The sequence below is a fragment of the Artemia franciscana genome, chromosome 14, assembly GCF_032884065.1.
Source record: "Artemia franciscana chromosome 14, ASM3288406v1, whole genome shotgun sequence".
Taxonomy (NCBI): Eukaryota; Metazoa; Arthropoda; class Branchiopoda; order Anostraca; family Artemiidae; genus Artemia; species Artemia franciscana.
Window position 1 is genome coordinate 12,075,540 of NC_088876.1, and position 21,782 is coordinate 12,097,321.

Consider the following 21,782-nt stretch of genomic DNA (forward strand, 5'->3'; position numbering starts at 1 on the left):
ATTCCTCGGCACGCTTTCTTTTCTTACTTTCTCTATCAGCAGCAAGCCTGATTTCTTGCTGTTCTTGTGATTCCTCGGCACGCTTTCTTTTCTTACTTTCTCTATCAGCAGCAAGCCTGATTTCTTGCTGTTCTTGTAATTCCTCGGCACGCCTTTTTTCACTTTCTCTTTTAGCAGCAAGTCTGCTTCCGCGTTGCTCTGGTAGTTCCTCGGCACGCTTTCTGTTCTTTTTTTATCTATCAGCCTCAAGCCTGTTTCCTTGCTGTTCTTTTGATTCCTCGGCACGCTTTCTGTTCTTTCTTTCTCTATCAGCCTCAAGCCTGTTTCCTTGCTGTTCTTTTGATTCCTCGGCACGCTTTCTGTTCTTTCTTTCTCTATCAGCCTCAAGCCTGTTTCCTTGCTGTTCTTTTGATTCCTCGGCACGCTTTCTTTTCTGACTTTCTCTATCAGCAGCAAGTTTTTTGGCATAGACTCTTTGAGCATCTTCATCGGCTTTTGCCATGGTAAGTTCATCAGTCATTGTAAACTTAAACATTAATAGATTTCTACGTGAACATATGTCTTAAATATCTTGAATGACGTCACCGTCAAAGCAAAAATGACGACAACTAATTTCATGACGTCAGTCAACACAGAAACATGACGTCACCTGATCCACAGACAGACACACAGACAGACAACTTATTTATATATATATAGATTGCAATCAAGGATACGCGTATGAAGGTGAAAATTTGACATAATATTGAGGGGGGATTTGAGCTAAAGCAAAACACACTATGTGCATTTAGATTGTCAAAAGGGTGTATCTAATGAATGGATTTGGTTATTAAGTTGGATTTTCAGAGAATACTTAAAGGGAAAGATCAATTGATAAAAAGGTAATAAATGCAAGTCACTACAAACACTACTACTACCGCTACTTTTAATAATAATAATACTGCTACTAAACTGCTCCAACTACTACTTATATTGAAACAGCAAGTAAGGCTTAGAGTATAAGATGAAAAGGGCGTCAAAAGGGGATAAAAAACGCATATCAGCAACATTTTTTTTAGAATAACTTTCCTTGTCAAGGTGAAACTTCCGGGGCACCATGAAAGGGATGTTCAACTGACCAAAAGGCAAGATGTACATGCTGACACTATGCAGACACTATGTGCATTTAGATTGTCAAAAAAAGCTTATCTTAAGAACGGATTTGGGTATTAAGTTGGAACTCTCAGAGAATACTTAAAGGGAAGATCAATTGACCAAAATGCAATGTGGGCAAACTGCTGCTAATACTACTATCACTGTTACATTCACTAGCTCTACCGCTACTATTACTATTGTTCAACTACTACTTCTATTGGAAGTACTTGTAAGGCTAAGAGCATTAAGATGAAAATTTCAAAATATGAATATACAGGTTATAAAAAGGACCCATCGACAATGTTTTAGCAATGGCTAATTGTATTAAGTTGAGTACTAATGCTACTGCTGTGACTACTATTTTAGCTCTACCTCAGTTTGAAGGTTAAATTTTCAGGGAATTTTTAGGGGAGAGGTAAACTGAATCTCAACGTGTCATCCGTATGCAGGTTGTCTAAAAGGCATATCAGCATTATCTTAGGAACAGTCTGTGTGTGAAACTAAAACTTAAAATGCTTGTTGTGGAGGATGTTGAATTAACCAAAAGACAATATTTGCATCATAATACTACTGCTTTTAATCCTACAATTACTACTACTGCCATTGTTATTATTACTATCACTACTACTACTGCTACTAAAGCTAAAACTACTATTATTAATTCTACTGTTACTACTATTACTGCTACTAAAGCTAAGACTACTATTATTGATTCTACTGTTACTACTTCTACTGCTACTACTATAACTACTGGTGCTACTACTACTGCTATTAAAGCTAAGGGTAATAAGAAGAAAATTTTGGTGAATACTGAATTAAATCGAAACACACTATGCCCACATTGGTTGTCAAGAGGAAGTATCAGCAATGCTTCAGGAATGATTGATGGTATTAAGTTAGAATTTTCATTGTTTGTTGAATGAGATTTAAAAAAAAAACAAAGGTGCAATAAGTTGAGATAAGTTTGTTTTTTCCCTTTTAGAACATACAAAAAAGAAGCGGAGTAAATAAAATAATATATTAAGAAAAATCAGCTTCAAAACAAGAAAAAATAAATAATACAAAATTAATCCAAACAGCACTGGCAAATAGTATTAAATGACAGAAAATGAAGTAAACAGTTTAACTTTGTCTTAAACGTATAGCACTCTATTGAATCCGCCAGATCTAAAGGGTCAATAATACAATATTTTTGCAAAATAAAACTATTCCTTTAATATAGCGAGAAATTTATAAAAACTTCAGATAGCGACAAAACCCTAATCGAACCTTTAGCTGCTCAGTTTTAGACAGCGAATCCCACAGTGGCGAATTATACAGCACGCGAGGCAGAGCTAGGACACTATATAGTTTAGCAAGTACATGTTTATTATAACTATACTTCAGTGCAGCAAGTTTGGCATAGCTGGCGCAGAAACCAGATATGGCACGATCAACAGTAACAATAAGAATACTACGCTTATTTGGACCGTAAGTGAGACCGAGGTATTTCGATGAAGAAGATTCTATAATAGATCTACCTGCTACAATAACAGATTGAAAAGAGATAGCTTTACCTCGAGTATTATAAGCCAGAAATTCAATCTTAGCAGCATTAAAGTTAAGTCCTTGGAGCTTACAACCAAAAATCAAAGAATCAAGGTTTGCCTTTAAAGTAGAAAGACTAGAAATGATAAGCAGGACATCATCTGCATTGCAAATGAAATTAAAAACACAAATGTCACTCAATTCCACCATTAATTGTCCTAGTTACAGCAATCCTATATGCTGAACGCAGTAGGACTTAAAATAAAACCTTGCCTGAGTCTTCTAATAAGATGAATAGGCCCAGTTAAAAGACATATTTCAAATGTATCCCCAACATAACTATGGCTATACCAATATGAAAGCAACGCAACAATATGTGGCGCAAATCCAAAATCAAGCAAAGTTGAAAATACTTTCAATTGGACTACAGAATGGAATGCTACTTGTAAAGAGAGACTACACAAATATACAGGATTTCCCAATTCCTCAGCATTTTTTATGGATATGCTCCAGTAGGCAATGAGCAAACTCACAATTCAGATGCTTACGAACACCAAATTGTCTGTAATCTAGCACGCAGTTACGTATCGTTTCAGGCAGGATAAGACTTCCTAGAACCTTGCTTAAAACACTAGAAACAGTAATAGATCGATAACTACTTCAAAAATTAGTAGTTTTTCCTTTATTTCAAATATCCATCATTACACCAGAACCAAATGAATCAAGAACTTGACCTGTATTTGAATACACATTTGAAATAAAAGTGTCAGATGCTCAATCAGTAGTGCACTTGCGTACACGTCACTTTTAGAAACAAGAAACATGTTATGTTTATGCAGAGTGGTTAGCCTACTTTTTAATAAGGTATCTCTATCAGTTTCTAAATTTGAATCACAGGAGCCAAATACTGTAGAATAATGACGAAACCAATGCTCTTCATGAATACCAACACTCAATTTACTACGACCTCTCTGAGTTTTCTATACCTTTTCCACATCAAGGTTTGATTTCTAAGTGCCTCAGCAGAGGAACACTCTGTTCCCTAGCTTTAAGGTTCCCGACACACTCGGTATATTCCTATTTCGTCATTCTGTAGAGCTGAAACAGAAGACCAGATCTTGGCTTATCACAATCACACCAAATGTGATACCACAGTTTTCAACATCTTTTACCTGCACTTAAGCTGAGATCATGATTCCAACTGAACTTACGAGAACCTCTCTTCGCTTTAGCTACCGGGACCAAGGCTGCCTTCCCACACTTCATAGCATGAACAATTTCACCAGCATCTAAGTGAAGACTAATTCTATAACTTATACCATGAGGTAAAAGCTGAAACGGCACTTCAATTTTCATTAGTATCTCATCTAGTCTATTGGAGAGAATCTTACCAACCTTTTCCCACACTGTCTTATAGTAATACTGCGTGGGATTTCTCCTAGTATTAGGTAAATAACTAACTTAAATGACAAACCGAGGTGATCGCTGAATGTGTGCTCAGAATCCACTGCAACTTGCGAAGCAAGGGTAAAGTTAGCGACGACATCATCTATATTGGAGGTGCTACCTGAGTTATTTGTTTATATAAAAAACTTCATTTTTTTCACAATCAACCGCATCACTCGTCAGACATGATTGCACGATATCAGAAGGTTCCCCATTCTTAGTTACATCGCATTGGAAATCTCCACAGATTACATAACAGGTATCACCCAAACGAAGCAAAAGTCTATGAAGGCGATTACATGCATCTGCTAAAGGTTTTTCACTTTGGATAGAGTTATAATTAATGGGGAAATAAACATTTATAATGGTAAACATGCTGGGATCTTTGAGTTGGGAAGCTATGTAGAATTTAGCCAATTCCAATTTCTTTAGGGGCAGGCTCTAATCATAAGAAATAGCAGTTCTGCCATTGGGTCTGCCCGAGCCACTCCGTCGACTGGCCTCGTCGATTAACCGATTTGCTTTGAAAATACTCACAAATAAAAAAAGTTTCCTGGAATAAGCAAATGTTCCTGAACACATATTATTTTATACTTGTCACACAAGTTCTGTAAATATTCCAGCTTCATAGTATTATGTCCAAAAATATTTTGAGAAAAGAAATCCCTCTCAATATGCACTGAACATTGCAACTTAATACGTTTAGCTGTTTCTGAGATATGAAGGGCACGCCTTTTTCACAACTTGGACGAACATAGCGTCTATTCATTTGATTTTATATTTGGCTCGTCATGCCCTTTGAAGTTTTTACTTAATATCGTTAGCCATTCCTCCATCATCGCAGATACACTTTTTTTACAATTTGATTAGTTCAATACCCCTCTCAATACACCTTGAAAGTTTAAACTTAATACCTTCAACAGTTCCTGAGATGTTGCAGGTACGCCCTTTTAACAATTTAATGCACTTAGCCGTTCCTGAGATATCACGGGTATACCTTTTTGATTACCTGGTTGAGTGTAGTGCCTTTTGACTTTACATCAATTAGCGATTCCTGAATTATTGCAGATGCGTCGGTTTGACAAATTGATGCACATTGTGTGGTTTTGCTAGTTAAAGATTCCTCTTCGCATGCCCTGAAAGTTTTAACTTAATATCTTTAGCTGGTCCTTAGATATTGTAGGTACCTTTTGAAAAACTGCATGAACACAGTATTTCTGATTTAATTCAACATTCCCCTTAAAATTTCCAAAAATTTCACCTTGATAAGCTTACCCCTTTCTGAAAGGACCAGACATGTACAGAAATTCCTGTTAAAGAATAAATGAAACCCAAAACGAAGAGGAATTAAATAAACAATCAGAGCGAAAAAAAATACAACAGTTACTGATATAAATGAATAAATAAATGTCAAAACGAGTAAAGCTTAGCTTGAATATACTAATCAAGCTTAAAACAAACAGAAATATTTTACTATTATATTGCCTTTACTTTTTTTCAGAAAACTTCTTTTTCGAAAGTTTTTTTTTAGTTTCTGTTCGTTTTTGATTGCCAAAGTTTCAAGTTTTTCAAAATTCCCTATTTAGAGATAATTTTTCATCTCCGTTTAGGGAAACAAGCAGCAGCCGTAATCGTGTTTGTAGTGAATAATATAGGTGTCTTGGACAGAACAGTTTTGGAAAGAGCTAATAAAATTAAAGTGAATTCCCGTGATTCCTGGAGTAGAATTCCGTTAACAAGGTTTCTTGGTTGGGTGGTAGGGACCTTTTAAGGAGGGCCAAGGGTCAGCTCCCATGGTTTTGGAATAAAATACCTTTGGTAAGTTTTTTTGGTTAGGGGTCGGGCCATGGAGGGAGAGCCAGGGGTCAGTTTCCATGATTTATCATTGATAAGTTTTTGATGGTAGGGAGGGGTATCGGGCCACGGAGAATCAGTGGTAATGTCCCATACGTTTTGGGATAAAATATTGTCAATAATGTCTTTTTTGCGGAGGGGGGGGGGAGGGTTCGGGCCCTGATATTTTTTGGGAGAGGGGTCTGGCTGTGCAAAGTAGGCAAGGCGTCAGCTCGCTAAAGTTTTGGGATAAAATGTTGTTTTTATGTTTTTAGAGTAGTGGTTTGTTCTACCTGATCTTTTTTCAAAACCCTCGCATAAGAACCTTATCTGTCCCCCTGGACATAACATACAACACTTGCCTCAGGGCTCTGAGGGATTGTGTTGAGCTGGGCTGTGTAAGCCCATGAGTTCTCATTATGCAATCTTTAATCTATTTTGGACCAAAAATTTTTTGGTCCAAACTATTTTAATCAAAAATTTGATCGGACGCATTTGAGGAAAACACGGTTGGGGATAGGGATTTTTGCCATCAGGTTACTTTGACTCCCACAAAGGGAACAAGAGCTTCAAATTTCTAGTCATTTGAGTCCTCTCTGGAGTTTACCTCTTCTATAAAAACCTTATATGCCTCTGGGCATAGTTTACGACCCTTCCCCCGGATTCTGGAGGAGGAGGGAGATATATTGACCCCTAAGTTTTTGTTGTTTGAATGTTGGACTATTTTAAAATGGCTATCTGGCTATCTCAAAATTTTGATTAAATGCGTTTGGGCATAAGAGATTGTATGCGTTTAGATGGCCTCCGTCCACTTTTGACTCTGAATAAGATAACTAGAACTTTCAATTCCCAATCAAATGACCCACCTCTGAAGTTTATACAACCATCCTTTACATAAGAACCTTGTATGCCCTCGATGCATAACTTACAACACTTGCCCACTCACTCCGGGGGATTTTATCAAACCCGGAGCTTTTTTATTTTGTCTTTAAACTATTTTGAACTAAATGGCTGTCTCAAAATTCTGATTGGATGCATTTGGGGAAAAAGGGCCCCGGGGAAGGGGGCTAGTTGCCCTCCAATGTGTATGAAGTGCCGCTTGGGAAAAATGGATCCTTATGGCCTTGGAATTAATGGTAGGAGGCTAGTTGCCATCGATTCACTTTTGACTCTCAAAAAGCGAACTAGAACTCCCAATTTCTAATCAATTGAGTACCCTTCAAAGTATATGACCACCTTTTCCGTAAAAAAAACCTTATATGCCCTGGGGCGTAATTTACAACCCTTCCCCCGGGTTTTTTTTTTGGGGGGGGGTATGTTGACCCCAAAGTTTTGTCATCCAATCGTTGTTGTATTTCAAACAATATGGCTTTCTCAAAATTTTTATAGGATGCGTTTAGGAAAAAAAGGTGGGGGGGGGGTCTAGTTGCCCTCTGGTCTCTTTTAATTCTTAAAAAGGTAAATAGAACTTTCAATTAATATTCAAATTAGCCCTCTCTGAAGTTTATACAAGCATCCCTTATATAAGAACCATATAAGCCCCCAGAGCATTACTTACAACGCCTGTTCGACCCTGGAGTGTTTTTATTTGATCGGTGAACTATTTTGAACAAAATTCCTGACTCAAAAATTTCTATAGTATACAACCCTTGCTCCGGGGATTTAGGGGATCACAGTCATCCTTAGAGGAACTTTCATTTAATTTTAACACTATTTTGAACAAAATCGTTATTTTACAATTCAATCGGATTTATTTTGAGTTGAGAGCGACAGGCAACTAAAAATACCATAAGAGGGGGTGATTTCCTCTTCAATCTCTTTGAACTCTAGAAAAAGGCACTAGAACCTTCAATTTGGGATCGAATTAGCCCCCACCAAGTTTCTGTGGCAAATCATCCCGTACAGAATAGCCTGGCAAAAGAAAAAAAAACTCAGTGAAGTCATGTCATTCTTTGCATAGGCTGCTCTATTGAAAAAAATCACTACAGCAGGGTACCCTACTTCTCTCCGAAAAAGATTTTGTTTAATTTCTAAGAATAATTCACCTTACCGAGGTGAATAAAAGCTTCAGAAAGTCCAAAAGTTGGCATTTGAGCTGGTTCCTACCCAACTATAGGACGGTGCGTCTGATGCGTGTTCATTGCGCAACAGAGTCATTGTAATTTAGTCATTTTCATTGCCAATTGCTTGTCAGAACAACTTCAATCAAAAGACTGGCTGATTCAAACGGCACTTGCATTGATTTCTTGGACATATGATACACTCCATAAGCTGAAAAATAGTGACAAATGGAACACCCTGAGCAAAAACAAATATGAATTTTTCGTTTTTCACGATATCCAAGAATCAAAATCTTCACAGTATAAAATCAGTGCTCAAAACAAGAGAAATCAGTCCATTTCCAATTGCCTCAAAGACATTCTTTCAAACACTGCAAGTTGTAAACACAGTATCAGCAGCCAGTTCAATCAGGCATGAGAAAACTTTTGTGCATTGAGGTCTTAGACCATTTCCCGGGCGAGACGGACCAATCATTCTGTCCTTTATGCTTCAGGTCTTTTCCCCCTTATTAATAATGGTAATTTAAAAAGAATTCGGATAAATTATTTCAAATTTTGCAAATTTCTTCTGTTTCTTCCACCTTGGACAAAAAATCGGACACTTGTTAAAAAATTCTCACTTCCTGACATAAATTTAAAGTTGGAGATTCTTCACAGACAACTCTCCAGGACATCTTCTGCGCGCCTATCCCCTCACCACCGTCTTATCCTTTTTTTTTTCGTTGACTTTGTGTGTTGTTTTTCTCTTTGTGTTTTTTGAATTTCATTTTTTGTGTGTATCTAATGTTCATTTTTTTTCATAGTTCGTTATTTTGTGTGTTTATTTAATTTTTTGTATTAACGTAAAAAAATTTCTATTGTCATTACTTTTCATTTTTTGTATGTTTTACTTTTTTTGTGTGTATTTAATTGTTTGTACTCCACGTTTTAATACTTTTATAGTGTTGTTGTGGGTAAGAAATAAATTATTATTATTAATATTTCGTACAAAATATTTATCTGCCTTTGAGACTCCAAGCTCTGACTTTCTCGAATTTTTAAAATGGAAAATGTTTGTTGTTGTTTTTTTTATTATTATTATCAAGGGATTCTTGGTGCTGATGGATATGCAATAAAATCCAAACTTTATCATGCAAAGTTGCATTTTTCAAAAAGTGATATTTCAAAAATGAGTCTTCTTTGAGCTCTAGAAATTTTATCAGATCTCCCAAAGCCTGTTCTGCAGTGATAAGACTGATGAAGCTAGTTGTTACTTTGCCTGTGATTACTACCAGCAATGAACAATTCTTTTCAGCTTTAGGACGCATCAAGGATTGTCTGTAATCAACGATGGGAAATGACATACTTAATAACCTTATGACCATGGCTGTAGAAAAAGAATAAATAAAGAACAATCAGCAGAATTGAAATTAACGGACGATTTCTCAAAGCAGCAAAGCCCCAATATCGTTCTGTTTTTTTTACCATTAAAAACAAAAAAAGATCCTTGATCCCCTCCCTACATTTTCGCGAATTGGCACCATTATGTCTCCACATATTTATTTATGGTAACTTGCTGGAAATTCTCTTTGGGGAATGAAATATGGTTGTATATCACATTTAGGGTTTTGTTTCCCACCGTGTTCCTCAGTAAATTATGATAAAAAGATGCTGATATATTTCAAATTTTTATTGTCAATTTTTTATTTTCTTCGTAGCACTAGCGAATCCAGCACCTGATCTGGGTCCTTATAATATCATCTATGTCCAGTGGAAGTACCCTGCAACCTTTCCTCTCTATAGGCGTGCGTTGCGATATGTTCCAGATGTTGGTTACATAGTTGCTGATTTTATTCGCTATCTTGTGCAGCTTCAAAATGTAGATTTCTCTAGCATCCATCTAATTGGTCATAGTTTAGGCGCTCACGTTGCTGGAGTTGCAAGCGCAACAGTGAGAAGTTACAATATTCCGGGAGTTGGTTTCAATAACATCAGTAGAATTACTGGTAAGTTTCGTCAATATACCTGTTTTGGTCACTTCTTCCAGTGATATGCGAATTAAATAAATTTTTTTTGTCAGGTGTTTTCAAAACTTATTGCTAAAATCTTATTGCTAAAGCTCTTGACAAAAATAAATATAGAAAATTTTAAAAATTAATAACAGCTGTTATTTATTCTACAATTTCAGCTACCAAAGTAATAAAATACAGTAATCGTTCCTACATTAGTTCTTTCTGCACAAGCAAGTGTTCTATTTGTGTTGATAGATGAAGCCGGTAAAACGCAAGTCAGTAACTATAAATACATTTTAAGACGACACTGGCTATGCATGACGTATAACAAACAAAGGTAAAGGATACGGCATTAGACTCTACAGTCCCTACCGGCGGTGCTGATCTCCATTTCTTGGCCCTTCAGCCAGGAAGTGCAATGGGGGTTGAGAAAAAGGAGAGTATTGTCAGCCAGTGAACTGAAAAGAAGGGAAATTGAAAAAAGCAGGTATTTCGGGAAGGCCAAGCCGTCTTCACTCCTCTAAAAAAAGACGAAAAACTATTCTTTTGAAGTAAAGTTAAAGACGGGAGAAGAAGCACTGAATCAAAGATACAAAAAAAGCCAAAATAAATTTAGTACCATTCACCAATTAGATTAGAAAAGAATTCTATACTGAAAATCGGGTCTTAAAAATGCGGTCAAATAATCCTAATTTAAAGTGATAAAAATGTTATTTAAATCTTTTAATATTAAGTTATTGTAAGTTGGATTAATAGTAATATTTAACTATCTCTATTTAAAGTATGGCCTCTATTTGTATCTTTGATTTCAATTGCCTTCCTAAAAGATTGTAGTGAGCAATCTGCTGTGGATATTAATGTTACTTTATCAAAAAAACTAAATGATCTGCATTGTCTAAGCTGTGGAGGGTCAAAGCAGAAGCAAAATCGTCATTTTTATTTTCGTTTTTCTATAAAAATTTTGAGATAGGCATTTTGTTCAGCATGGTAGATAGTTCCAATATCTATGTCCCTGCGGATGATACCTCTCCCAAAAGCCCTTGAGGCAAGGGTTTTAATTAAGCTGAAAAAACGCTATTGGTGTAAAGGTAAAACTTCCAGGGAATATTGAGGGGAGTTTTAACTAAGTCAAAATACATTATATGCATGGAGGTTATCAGAAGATCTTATCCCAAGAACAGCTTAGTGTTAGAGTACTCAGTTGGAGCTGTCAGGGAGTTAATGAATATAATGATCAATTAACCAAAAGTTAATATGTGCACGCTACTGTTGGTACTACTACAATAACAACTATTTTTACTGCGACTACTTCTCAGGCTAAGGGTATTAAGGAGATAAATTACAGGAGAAGTTGAACTAAGTCAAACTACAACACGCGCATACAGGCTGTTGAAAGGATTTATCAGCAATATCATAAGAACGGCTGGGATTATTAAGCTGAAGCTTTCAAAGCATGACGAAAAGGTAATATCTGCTTACTACTACTACTACTACGATCACTGCTACTTCAAAGACTTAGGGTATTAAGATGGAAGCTTCAGGAGATATTAAAGAGGATGTTGAACTCAATCAAAGCATACTTTGTGCAAGCAGACTGTCAAAAGGTCGTTGTTAGGGCCCCTGGCTCTAATTATAAAATGGATGTCCTTTTCGTAAATATAATATTAGCCCTTCTCCAACTTTATGTGAATTCTTTGCTCATGCCTAGCCCCAAATTTTTATTAAATATCTTTTGCTTCCCTGTTGGTTTTCTAACATTTACTTTTAGCTATGGCTAGAACGCCATTGTTTCCTCGATTCTAGCTAGGGTTAGTATTCTATTGTTTCCTTGGTTGTGGCTATGGTTGTGTAGCTTGGTTGTGTATATATCTCCCTACAGAATATTTTCTCCTTTGAAACTTCCCTACAGCAGAACCCCCCCCCCCTTTTCAAAAAAAGGAAATGTATATATTCTTCCCAATAAAATATCATCCATAAACAATCGGCAAATTTTCTAAGTTACAACCCGTTCCTCATGGACTGCGGGGGTTTATGTTACCCCCAAATACAGAGTTATAGGACCTTTCAACTATTCTAAAGAAAATGGCTATCCAAAAATTTGTATAGGACGACTCTGTAAAAAAAGGCGCGTGGTAAGCTGGCTAGTTGCCCTCCGATATTTTTGCTCACTTAATAAGGGCATATAATTGTTAATTTCCGCTTGAATGAGCCCTCTTCCGTTTTCCTAGGACCGGTGATTCGGTACAACCAACCCTGGGCCAATAATAAATAAAAACTTATCCATGGTCTGTGATTCTGCGATCAATGATACTGGCATAAAAAAAATATACCAAACTCCACATTTTTGCAGATGTAAGCTTGAAACCTCTATGGTAAGCTTTTCTGATACGTTGAATCTATTGGTCTGATTTTCATTAAGATAATTTACTTTTTGGTGGGTTTCCATCTTTTTCCGAAAATCAAACACATTTTTTCAGGGTTGTAGGTTTTGATGGGTATCATTAAGCCTAATAATCTTCATACGTTTGGAATCAGTAATAAGAAAAAACAATAATTTTTGGTGTATCTATTGACATCAAAATTTTGCTTTTAGAGTTTCGGTTCCGATCGAGCCGAGTTGCTCCCTACTTACAGTTGGTTGCCACGAACTGTTTGAAAGCTGAAAACACCAGATAGTCTTGCAATTAACCCACAGCAAAATATCCCGTTTGTCCAAATTAATCTATCTCCCCACCCTCATGTTGGTTTAGAATATAAATATTGGATGAAATATGAATATCTAGTTCAAATGTCAAAGCTTTAGTTTCGGGCAACTTTTCTATGACGTTTATTAAAATTATGAATCAATGGGGAGGGAACTCTGTACAGATTGAAAATCTGCCGAATTTTCGGTCTTCTAAGGAGCTGAAGTCATCAAGACCAAGTTTGTCAGGAGGAATGCGAATGAATTTGAATATGGATGTTTATTTATCTATCATTTGATCGTGTAATTTTTTCCAGCTTTGTTCTCTACTAACTTTGTGTCTTTTGGTAAATGAATGTTCAGGTCCCTTTAAACTAGATATCTAAAAATTTCAAGCTCACTTTGTTCGCAATAGGTCCCAGCGACCGTGGAAATTTGGTATAAGTCTCAAGTTTTTGAAATAACATGGTTTTTATGGCACTTGGTATTAACCAAATGACATACAACAATCGCAAATTCTGTCGGTCTGTCGGTCCCGGTTTTGCCACCTTAGACACTTCCAGGTAAGCTAGGACGATGAAATTTGGCAGCCGTATCAGGGACCAGTCCAGATTAAATTAGAAATAGTCGTTTTCCCGATTTAACCATCTGGGGGGAGGAGTGGGGGGCCGTTAATTCGGAATAATAGAAAAATTGAAGTATTTTTAACTTACGAACAGTTGATCAGATCTTAATGAAATTTGATTTTTGGAAGGATATCGTGTCTCAGAGCTGTTATTTTAAATCCCTACCGGATCTGGTGGCACTGGGGGGGGATTTGGGAGGGGGACACCTAAAATCTTGGAAAACACTTAGAGTGGAGGGATCGGGATGAAACTTAGTGGTAAAAATAAACACAAGTCCTAGATACATGATTGATATAACCGGAACGGATCCGCTCTCTTTGGGGTAGTTAGGGGGGGGGGGGTAATTCTGAAAAATTAGAAAAAATACGGTATTTTTAACTTACGAACGGGTGATCGGACCTCAATGAAATTTGATATTTAGAAGGATATCGTTTCTCAGAGCTCTTACTTTAAATCCCGACCAGATCTGGTGACATTGGGGGGGGGAGCTGGGAGGGGGGAACCCAAAACTTGGAAAACACTTTGGAAGGATCGGGATGAAACTTGGTGGGAAAATAAGAACAAGTCCGAGATACATGATTGACATAACCGGAAAGGATCCGCTCTCTTTGGGTAGATGGGGGGGGGGGGTAATTCTGAAAAATTAGAAAAAATAAGGTATTTTTAGCCATACTTGGTCCCTTATATTTGGTCCCAACCAGACCAGATTAAATTAGAAATAGTCGTTTTCCCGATTTAACCATCTGGAAGGGGAGTGGGGGGCCCGTTAATTCGGAAAAATAGAAAAATAGAAGTATTTTTAACTTACGAACGGTTGATCAGATCTTAATGAAATTTGATGTTTGTGAGCATATCGTATCCCAGAGCTGTTATTTTAAATCCCCACCGGATCTGGTGACATTGGGGGGGGGAGTTGGGAGGGGGAAACCTATAATCTTGGAAAACACTTAGAGTGGAGGGATCGGGATGAAACTTAGTGGGAAAAATAAGCACAAGTCCTAGATACATGACTGACATAACCAGAACGGATCCGCTCTCTTTGGGGTAGTTAGGGGGGGATTAATTCTGAAAAATTAGAAAAAATGAGGTATTTTTAGCTTACGAACAGGGGATTGGGAAACCTAAAATCTTGGAAAACACTTAGAGTGGAGGGATCGGGATGAAACTTAGTGGTAAAAACAAACACAAGTCCTAGATACATGATTGACATAACCAGAACGGATCCGCTCTCTTTGGGGTAGTTAGGGGGGGGGGGGGTAATTCTGAAAAATTAGAAAAAATGCGGTATTTTTAACTTACGAACGGGTGATCGGACCTCAATGAAATTTGATATTTAGAAGGATATTGTTTCTCAGAGCTCTTACTTTAAATCCCGACCAGATCTGGTGACATTGGGGGGGGAGCTGGGAGGGGGGAACCCAAAACTTGGAAAACACTTTGGAAGGATCGGGATGAAACTTGGTGGGAAAATAAGAACAAGTCCGAGATACATGATTGACATAACCGGAAAGGATCCGCTCTCTTTGGGTAGATGGGGGGGGGGTAATTCTGAAAAATTAGAAAAAATGAGGTATTTTTAGCCATACTTGGTCCCTTATATTTGGTCCCAACCAGACCAGATTAAATTAGAAATAGTCGTTTTCCCGATTTAACCATCTGGAAGGGGAGTGGGGGGCCCGTTAATTCGGAAAAATAGAAAAATAGAAGTATTTTTAACTTACGAACGGTTGATCAGATCTTAATGAAATTTGATGTTTGTGAGCATATCGTATCCCAGAGCTGTTATTTTAAATCCCCACCGGATCTGGTGACATTGGGGGGGGGGAGTTGGGAGGGGGAAACCTAAAATCTTGGAAAACACTTAGAGTGGAGGGATCGGGATGAAACTTAGTGGGAAAAATAAGCACAAGTCCTAGATACATGACTGACATAACCAGAACGGATCCGCTCTCTTTGGGGTAGTTAGGGGGGGATTAATTCTGAAAAATTAGAAAAAATGAGGTATTTTTAGCTTACGAACAGGGGATCTCGATGAAATTTGATATTTAGAAGAATATCGTGTCTCAGAGCTCTTATTTTAAATCCCGACCGGATCTGGTGACATTGGGGGAGGGAGTTGGGAGGGGGAAACCTAAAACTTGGAAAACACTTAGAGTGAAGGGATCGGGATGAAACTTGGTGGGGAAAATAAGCAAAAGTCAGAGATACATGATCAACATAACCGGAACGGATCCGCTCTTTTTGGGGTAGTTGGGGGGGGGGGGGGTTTAATTCTGAAAAATAAGAAAAAATGAGGTATTTTTAACTTGGGTGGTCGGATCTCAATGAAATTTGATATTTAGATGGATATCGTGTCTCCGAGCTCTTATTTTAAATCCCGACCGGAACTGGCGACAATGGGGGGAGTTTGGGGTGGAGGAACATAAAATCATGGGAAACGCTTAGATTGGAGGGATCGGGATGAAACTTGGTGGGAAAAATAAGCAGAAGTCTTAGATACGTGATTTACATAATTGGAATGGATCCACTCTATTGGGGGAGGGGTTAATTCTGAAAAATTAGAAGAAATGGCGTGTTTTTAACGTACGAAGGAGTGAGATGAGATGAGATATTTATTTAAAAAAAAAAAATCACTATCACAAGCCCTCAAAGGGCCGAATTCGGACTTCGGAGTCGACTAATAAAACAAACAAAGCAAAAAACACTAATAATAATGAATAATCAAATTATGAGTAAAAAAAATATAAGTCATAAAAAAAGGGAAGGGGAGAAAAAAGTCTAATAATACAGAAAAGGACAAGAAATAAACATATATATATCTACAAATTAAAAGGGACACTAAAAAAAGTCCAAAAACTCACAAAAAAAGAACAAATAATAAAACACACGAAAAACACATATGAATTAAAAGGGAAACTAAACCAAAACAGCGGGGGGCAAGCAAATTAGTATAACGACCTAAAGCACCTCACATGAAAAAAAGGGGGGAGGAGAAACTAGTTGGCTATTTTATTTATTTTTTCTGTGATGAAGGGGACAAAGGTTTTTTCATATCTGGAAGTAACGCAGCGAATGGGGGACAAAACTGGGATAGGCTCAGAAACAGCTCGAGGCTGTCGTAATCTGGATGGTGAGTGACGTTTGGGGAAAATACTTGCCGTCCGAGGGTTCGTTATTGCATTTTTTGATAAACGGAGGCACAACGACGACCTCCTTCGCTCAAGGGCTTCCAAACTAGCTTTTTTTAGGAGCAGAGAGTAAGGCACCTTGCCTTCTTTGAAAATTATTCGCAAGGCTCTTTTTTGGATTGACTCAATTTTGTCTGATTCTTCACGGGAGATGCCAGGGTGCCAAACCGGACAAGCATATTCAAGATGCGGACGGACAAAAGACGTGTACAACCTTAAGGAGTGAGAAGGGGGGCGCTATATTTATTTAGGAGCTTAAGGAGGGCGATAGACGCATTAGCTTTATGGACGATATCTTTAACGTGGATATCCCACTTTAAATGTGAAGAAATTGTGACTCCAAGTAATTTAACCGAGGATGCATAAATTTCAGGAGGGATGGGATTAAGAAAACAGGGCGAGGATTTGAGGAAACAAATCGGCATTATCATGGACTTAGAGGGGTTGACGGTCATATCTAGGTCCAAAGCCTCACTTCCAATTTCATTGAGAATACTCATAGGGTCGCTTATTAAATTTCTGAAGCAACTTTCAACAATCGTTAGGTCATCAACAAAATTCCAACAGTCAGGAACTTCCTTCGTAAGGCTGTTAACCATGACTGAAAAAAGGAGGGCGCCTAGGAGAGTCCTTGGGGTATGCCATTGTAGATAGGGAGAGGATTTGAGTAATGGTTCTGGTATTTAACCACCTGTCATCTATTTGTTAAAAATGAGGCAACCAATTTTACCAGTAAGGGATCGATATTGAACTCGTTTTCTAGTTTCTCAATTAAAATATTGTGGTTAACAAGGTCTAAGGCTTTCTGAAGGTCAATAGAAATTAAGTTTAGCCAGGAATCAGGTTTTTCGAGGATTTTCCCGAAGTGGTCAATAAGAGAAACGAGGTAGTGGGAAGTAGAAGTTGATTTTAGGTTTCCGAATTGTTTCAGGTCAGTAAGAGGTAGAATTTTTTCCTTTAGCAAATCTGCAAGGAATCCTCCATACAATTTTGAAAAAATAGGAGTAAGCGTAATAGGTCGAACGCCATCAAAGCCAGGCTTTCCGTTTTTATTTTTCAATGGGGTAATGAAACCCTGTTTCCAAATTGTTGGAATTTGCCCATACTTAGTAATTTCTTTAAACAGGACAGACAAGTGCTTAGACAGGAAGTCACCGAAGGCTCTAATAAGAGGAAATGAGATATCCAAAGGACAAACACTTGTCTTTCTTAGTTTATCAATTCTTCTTTCAATCTCAGACGGGCAAACAGTCGGGAAAAAGGGGGATGGGGCTCCTGTTGATAATTGGATTTGAAATTAAGCTGGTCAAGACTCCTACCACATAGCTTTTTAATCTCGGAATACCAGTTTTTTGGCTTATTAGTGAACAATTCTTCGATCTTATTTTTGTAGTATGATCGTGCCAATTTACGAATTTGTCTTTTAATTGATTTTCTTAATATATTGGCTTGATCGAGTTTGCCATTCTTAAACAGCTTCAATTTGGTTCTAATTAGTGTTTTTATTGTTTGATTAATAAAGGGTTTGTCACTTGAGCACCTTTTAAACCTTTTTTCTGGGAAACAAATTTGATATTTATCAATTAGCTTTTTATGAAACTTGGCTATTTTCTCATCAAGGTTTTGTAAACTATAAATGTCAGACCAATCTTCAGTACTCAGCCACATACCAAAGGAAAGAAGACCAGAATTTTGAAGAGGGCGGTAAGTGCTATAAGTCTTTGAGAAAGTATGCTTAAAAGTTGGGGAGGGGGACAAAAGAATGGAAAGATGATAACTCCCACCTAATGGGGGCAAAGTTGAGGGAGGGCTGTAAAAATTATACATATTAGTTAAAATAACATCAAGAGAAGTATTTCCCCGAGTCGTTGGTGTTTTAACAATTTGCTTTACTTTAAGTGAAGCACAAAATGAATCCATTTTAAGGTCGTTGGCATCGCCAACTAAAAAAAGGCCAGCATTGGGGTACTTAGAAATAACAAAATCAGCACTTGCCTGTAATTGCTGGATAAAATTACGTTTTGACTCGATATTTTGATTTGGGGAGTAATAGAAAACAGCTATTGCAATAATACTAAATGGACGAGGGAGTACTTTTGGTCTAACACTTAGCCAGAGGATTTCGTCATACTCGGATAAGTTAGGGACTTGAATAACCTTTGGGTAAAGGTGACTCTTAGTAAAAAACAGAACTCCGCCACCTTTTTTCCCGAGTGGGTGGTCTGAAGGACGGAGTTTTATAAATTTTGAATAATTTGTCAGGTGTAGGGACCCTGGGTCATGGGATTGAACTTCAGTAACAGCTATAATATCTATCAAATGTGCTTCTGAAACCACCTCGAGTTCAGTAAGCTTTTCAACATTAAGACTTTCAGCAGTAGTAACTAAAAGTTTAGGAAAAACAAACCGATTGGGGAATCGCGACAGGGAAACTTGATGGGTTTGAGAATTTCCTGGGGGGTAGGGTTTTAATTTAATTTTATTATGCTTTGGAGAAAGGGGGTAAGAGAAGTATTTGCTTTGGGGATTTGGATGTGGGGGGACGGGCAAGGATATGGACGAAGCACGAGACTTATTATATGACAATTATTGAACGCAAAAAGTCTCAGACCTGAGTCACGTTTACAGGGTAGGCACGAGGGATAAAACGAATGGGCTGGGAAAATCTTCATGAAACTTCATATTTAGAAGGATCTCGTAACTCAGATCTCTTATTTTAAATCTCAACCGGTTCCAGTGCAATTGGGGGGGGGGGGGGCAGTTGGACGGACCGGAAATCTTAGAAAATACTTAAAGCGGTGTGATCAGAATGAAACTGGATGGGAAGAATAAAAACCTGTCTAAGATACGTGATTGACATAACTGGACCGGATCTGCTCTCTTTGGTGGAGTTGCGGGGGGGGGGGGGTAATTTTGAAAACTGAGGTATTTGTAACTTATGAAAGGGTGACCACATCTTAACGAAATTTGATATTTAGAAGGATCTTGTGCTTTAAAGCTCTAATTTTTAATTCTGACCAGATTCCGTGACATTGGGGGAGTTGGAGGGGGGAACCGGAATTCTTGGAAAACGGGAAAATTGGGGTATTTTTATCTTACGAATAGGTGATCGGATCTTAATGAAATTTGATATTTAGAAGGAATTCATGTCTCAGAGTTCTTATTTCAAATCCCGACCAGATCTTTGACATTGGGGGGAGTTGGAGGGGGGAAATCTTGGGAAACACTTGGAGTGGAGGAATCGGGATGAAGGTTGGTGGATAGAATAAGCAAATGTCCTTGATACAGGATTGACGAAACCGTACTGGATTCGCTCTCTTTGGGGGAGTTGGGGGCAGGGGTTAAGTGATTTGGCGAGTCAGGTGCTTCTGGACGTGCTAGGACGATGAAAATCGGTAGGCGTGTCAGGGAGCTGCACAAATTGACTTGATAAAGTCGTTTTCCCAGATTCAACTATTTGGGGGCTAAAAGGAGAGGAAAAATTAGGTATTTATAACTTATGAGCGGGTGATTGGATCTTAATGAATTTTGATATTTAGAAGGACATCGTGAATAAGAGCTGTTATTTTAAATCCTGCCCGGCATTAAGCTTCTTATTTTCCTTTTAAATCAATCTATTGATTCATAGAATTTTGTTAGAGCTCATACCATATGAACTCTTGGCTCTTAGCTCTTCTTGCCTCGTCACAAGTGCCATATGAGCTCTTAGCTCTTGTTTCTTACTTTTTTGGGCACCAATTGTGTCTTTAGGTAAATGAATGTTCAGGTCCCCTTAAACTAGAAATCTAAAAATTTTTAAGCTCTTTTTCTTCGCAATAGGTCCCAGCGACCATGGAAATTTTGTGTAAGTCTCAAGTTTTTTAAATAACATTTTTTTTTTTTACTTTTAGGGTACCAATTGTGAAAACTGGCCATTTTTCAGTTATGTGCTTTCAGTTGTTTTTCAGTGTTCGCAATGAACACTTTGACCCCGAATTTAGCGAAATAGTTTCAATTTTGTCGGAAAAAAATTTATTGCTCGTTTTTAGGGCCAAATTACGGGGGACCTGTATTTTTTTTGGCAGATTAGGATATTTTTGCCCTAAGGACCTGCTGGTGTAAGTTTCAAGCTGATCAAACCATAAAACTGGTCTACTACTGGGCCTCTATTATGCTCCTCTCAATGAATTTGAGGTCCATTGGCCTTGGGAATGATCAATAGATCTTTTAAGCTGATTGGAAAATATTGCTTTTTGTCCAGTTTGTTCTCCCAATTTTCGGAGCCCTGTGTCCCCAACGTAAAAATTCGCTTTCAAATTAGAACCCAATTACTTACAGATTCAAATTTAAGCCGTATGGATTAAACATTTTTAAGCACACTTTTGGGTCTTATTTCTGGAGGAAATACTATTTTCTTTTATTTTTTCTTGTTTTTATGTGTTTTATTAGTAAGATGTTATTGGATATTTTTTTGGGGGGGGGGGACAATTTTTAGAGAGCCTTTGCCAATAAGCAATTTTTTGGCCTAATGGCTAGCGGCTGTGTTTCAAGCTTCTCAGAAAAAAAATTCTGGCCCTTTTTGCGACCAATTTTACGGCGGACCATTATTTTTTCATAGATTTTTTAATTTGGGTTCCGTTGGCCAAATAATTATATCCAAGTTTCAAGCGAATCGACAAAATGATCGTTGGTCTATTTTTGGGTTGCATCTCTAAACTCCTGCCCCAATCAACATATAGGCCAATTTTACGGCGGACCATTATTCTTTCATTAGATTTTTTTCAATTTGGGTTCCGCTGGCCAAAGAATTATATCCGAGTTTCAAGCGGATCGACAAAATGATCAATGGTCTAATTTGGGGTTGCATCTCTGGACTCCTGCCCCAACCAACATATTTGTATGTTATTCATTATAACGTACTGACAGTAATGACTGTCAGTCTGAAACTCATCAAGGAAAATTTTTGGCTTATTTCCAAGCCCCTTAAAACTCTCCCCCACCCAAAAAATATGGTCGACTTAGCCCAGGGAATGATTGCTGAAAGTTTCATGCCAATTGGAGAGCCAACATCAAACATGCAACACTTTCCCTAGTCATAAAAGGTTTTTGCGAACGATGAGAAGCTTCAATAAATTAGAGCCTTGAGCCTTGGGATGCATGGCCGATGTCGTCCCTGGAGGTTTATTTATCAGATTTTTCGGCAATTCTGATAAAATGACAGTCTTAAAATAGTGATCCGATGCAACGGGGACAAGGAGGTTCTCGGGGCAGAAAAGGGTTACGAGGGATGGGGTAAAGGCTAGTTACCTTCAAAA

At 37.7% G+C, this 21,782-nt stretch overlaps 1 protein-coding gene across 3 annotated transcripts in view; it reads left to right on the forward strand.

Annotated features, from left to right (window-relative positions):
- Nucleotides 1–21,782, forward strand: part of LOC136035320 (endothelial lipase-like) — a 119,439-nt gene that overhangs the window by 75,546 nt on the left and 22,111 nt on the right. For all 3 annotated transcript variants that reach the window (XM_065717030.1, XM_065717032.1, XM_065717031.1), the window contains exon 4: nucleotides 9,698–9,985. In XM_065717030.1, the coding sequence (XP_065573102.1) occupies nucleotides 9,698–9,985 (288 nt within the window). The remainder of the gene's footprint in view (nucleotides 1–9,697; nucleotides 9,986–21,782) is intronic.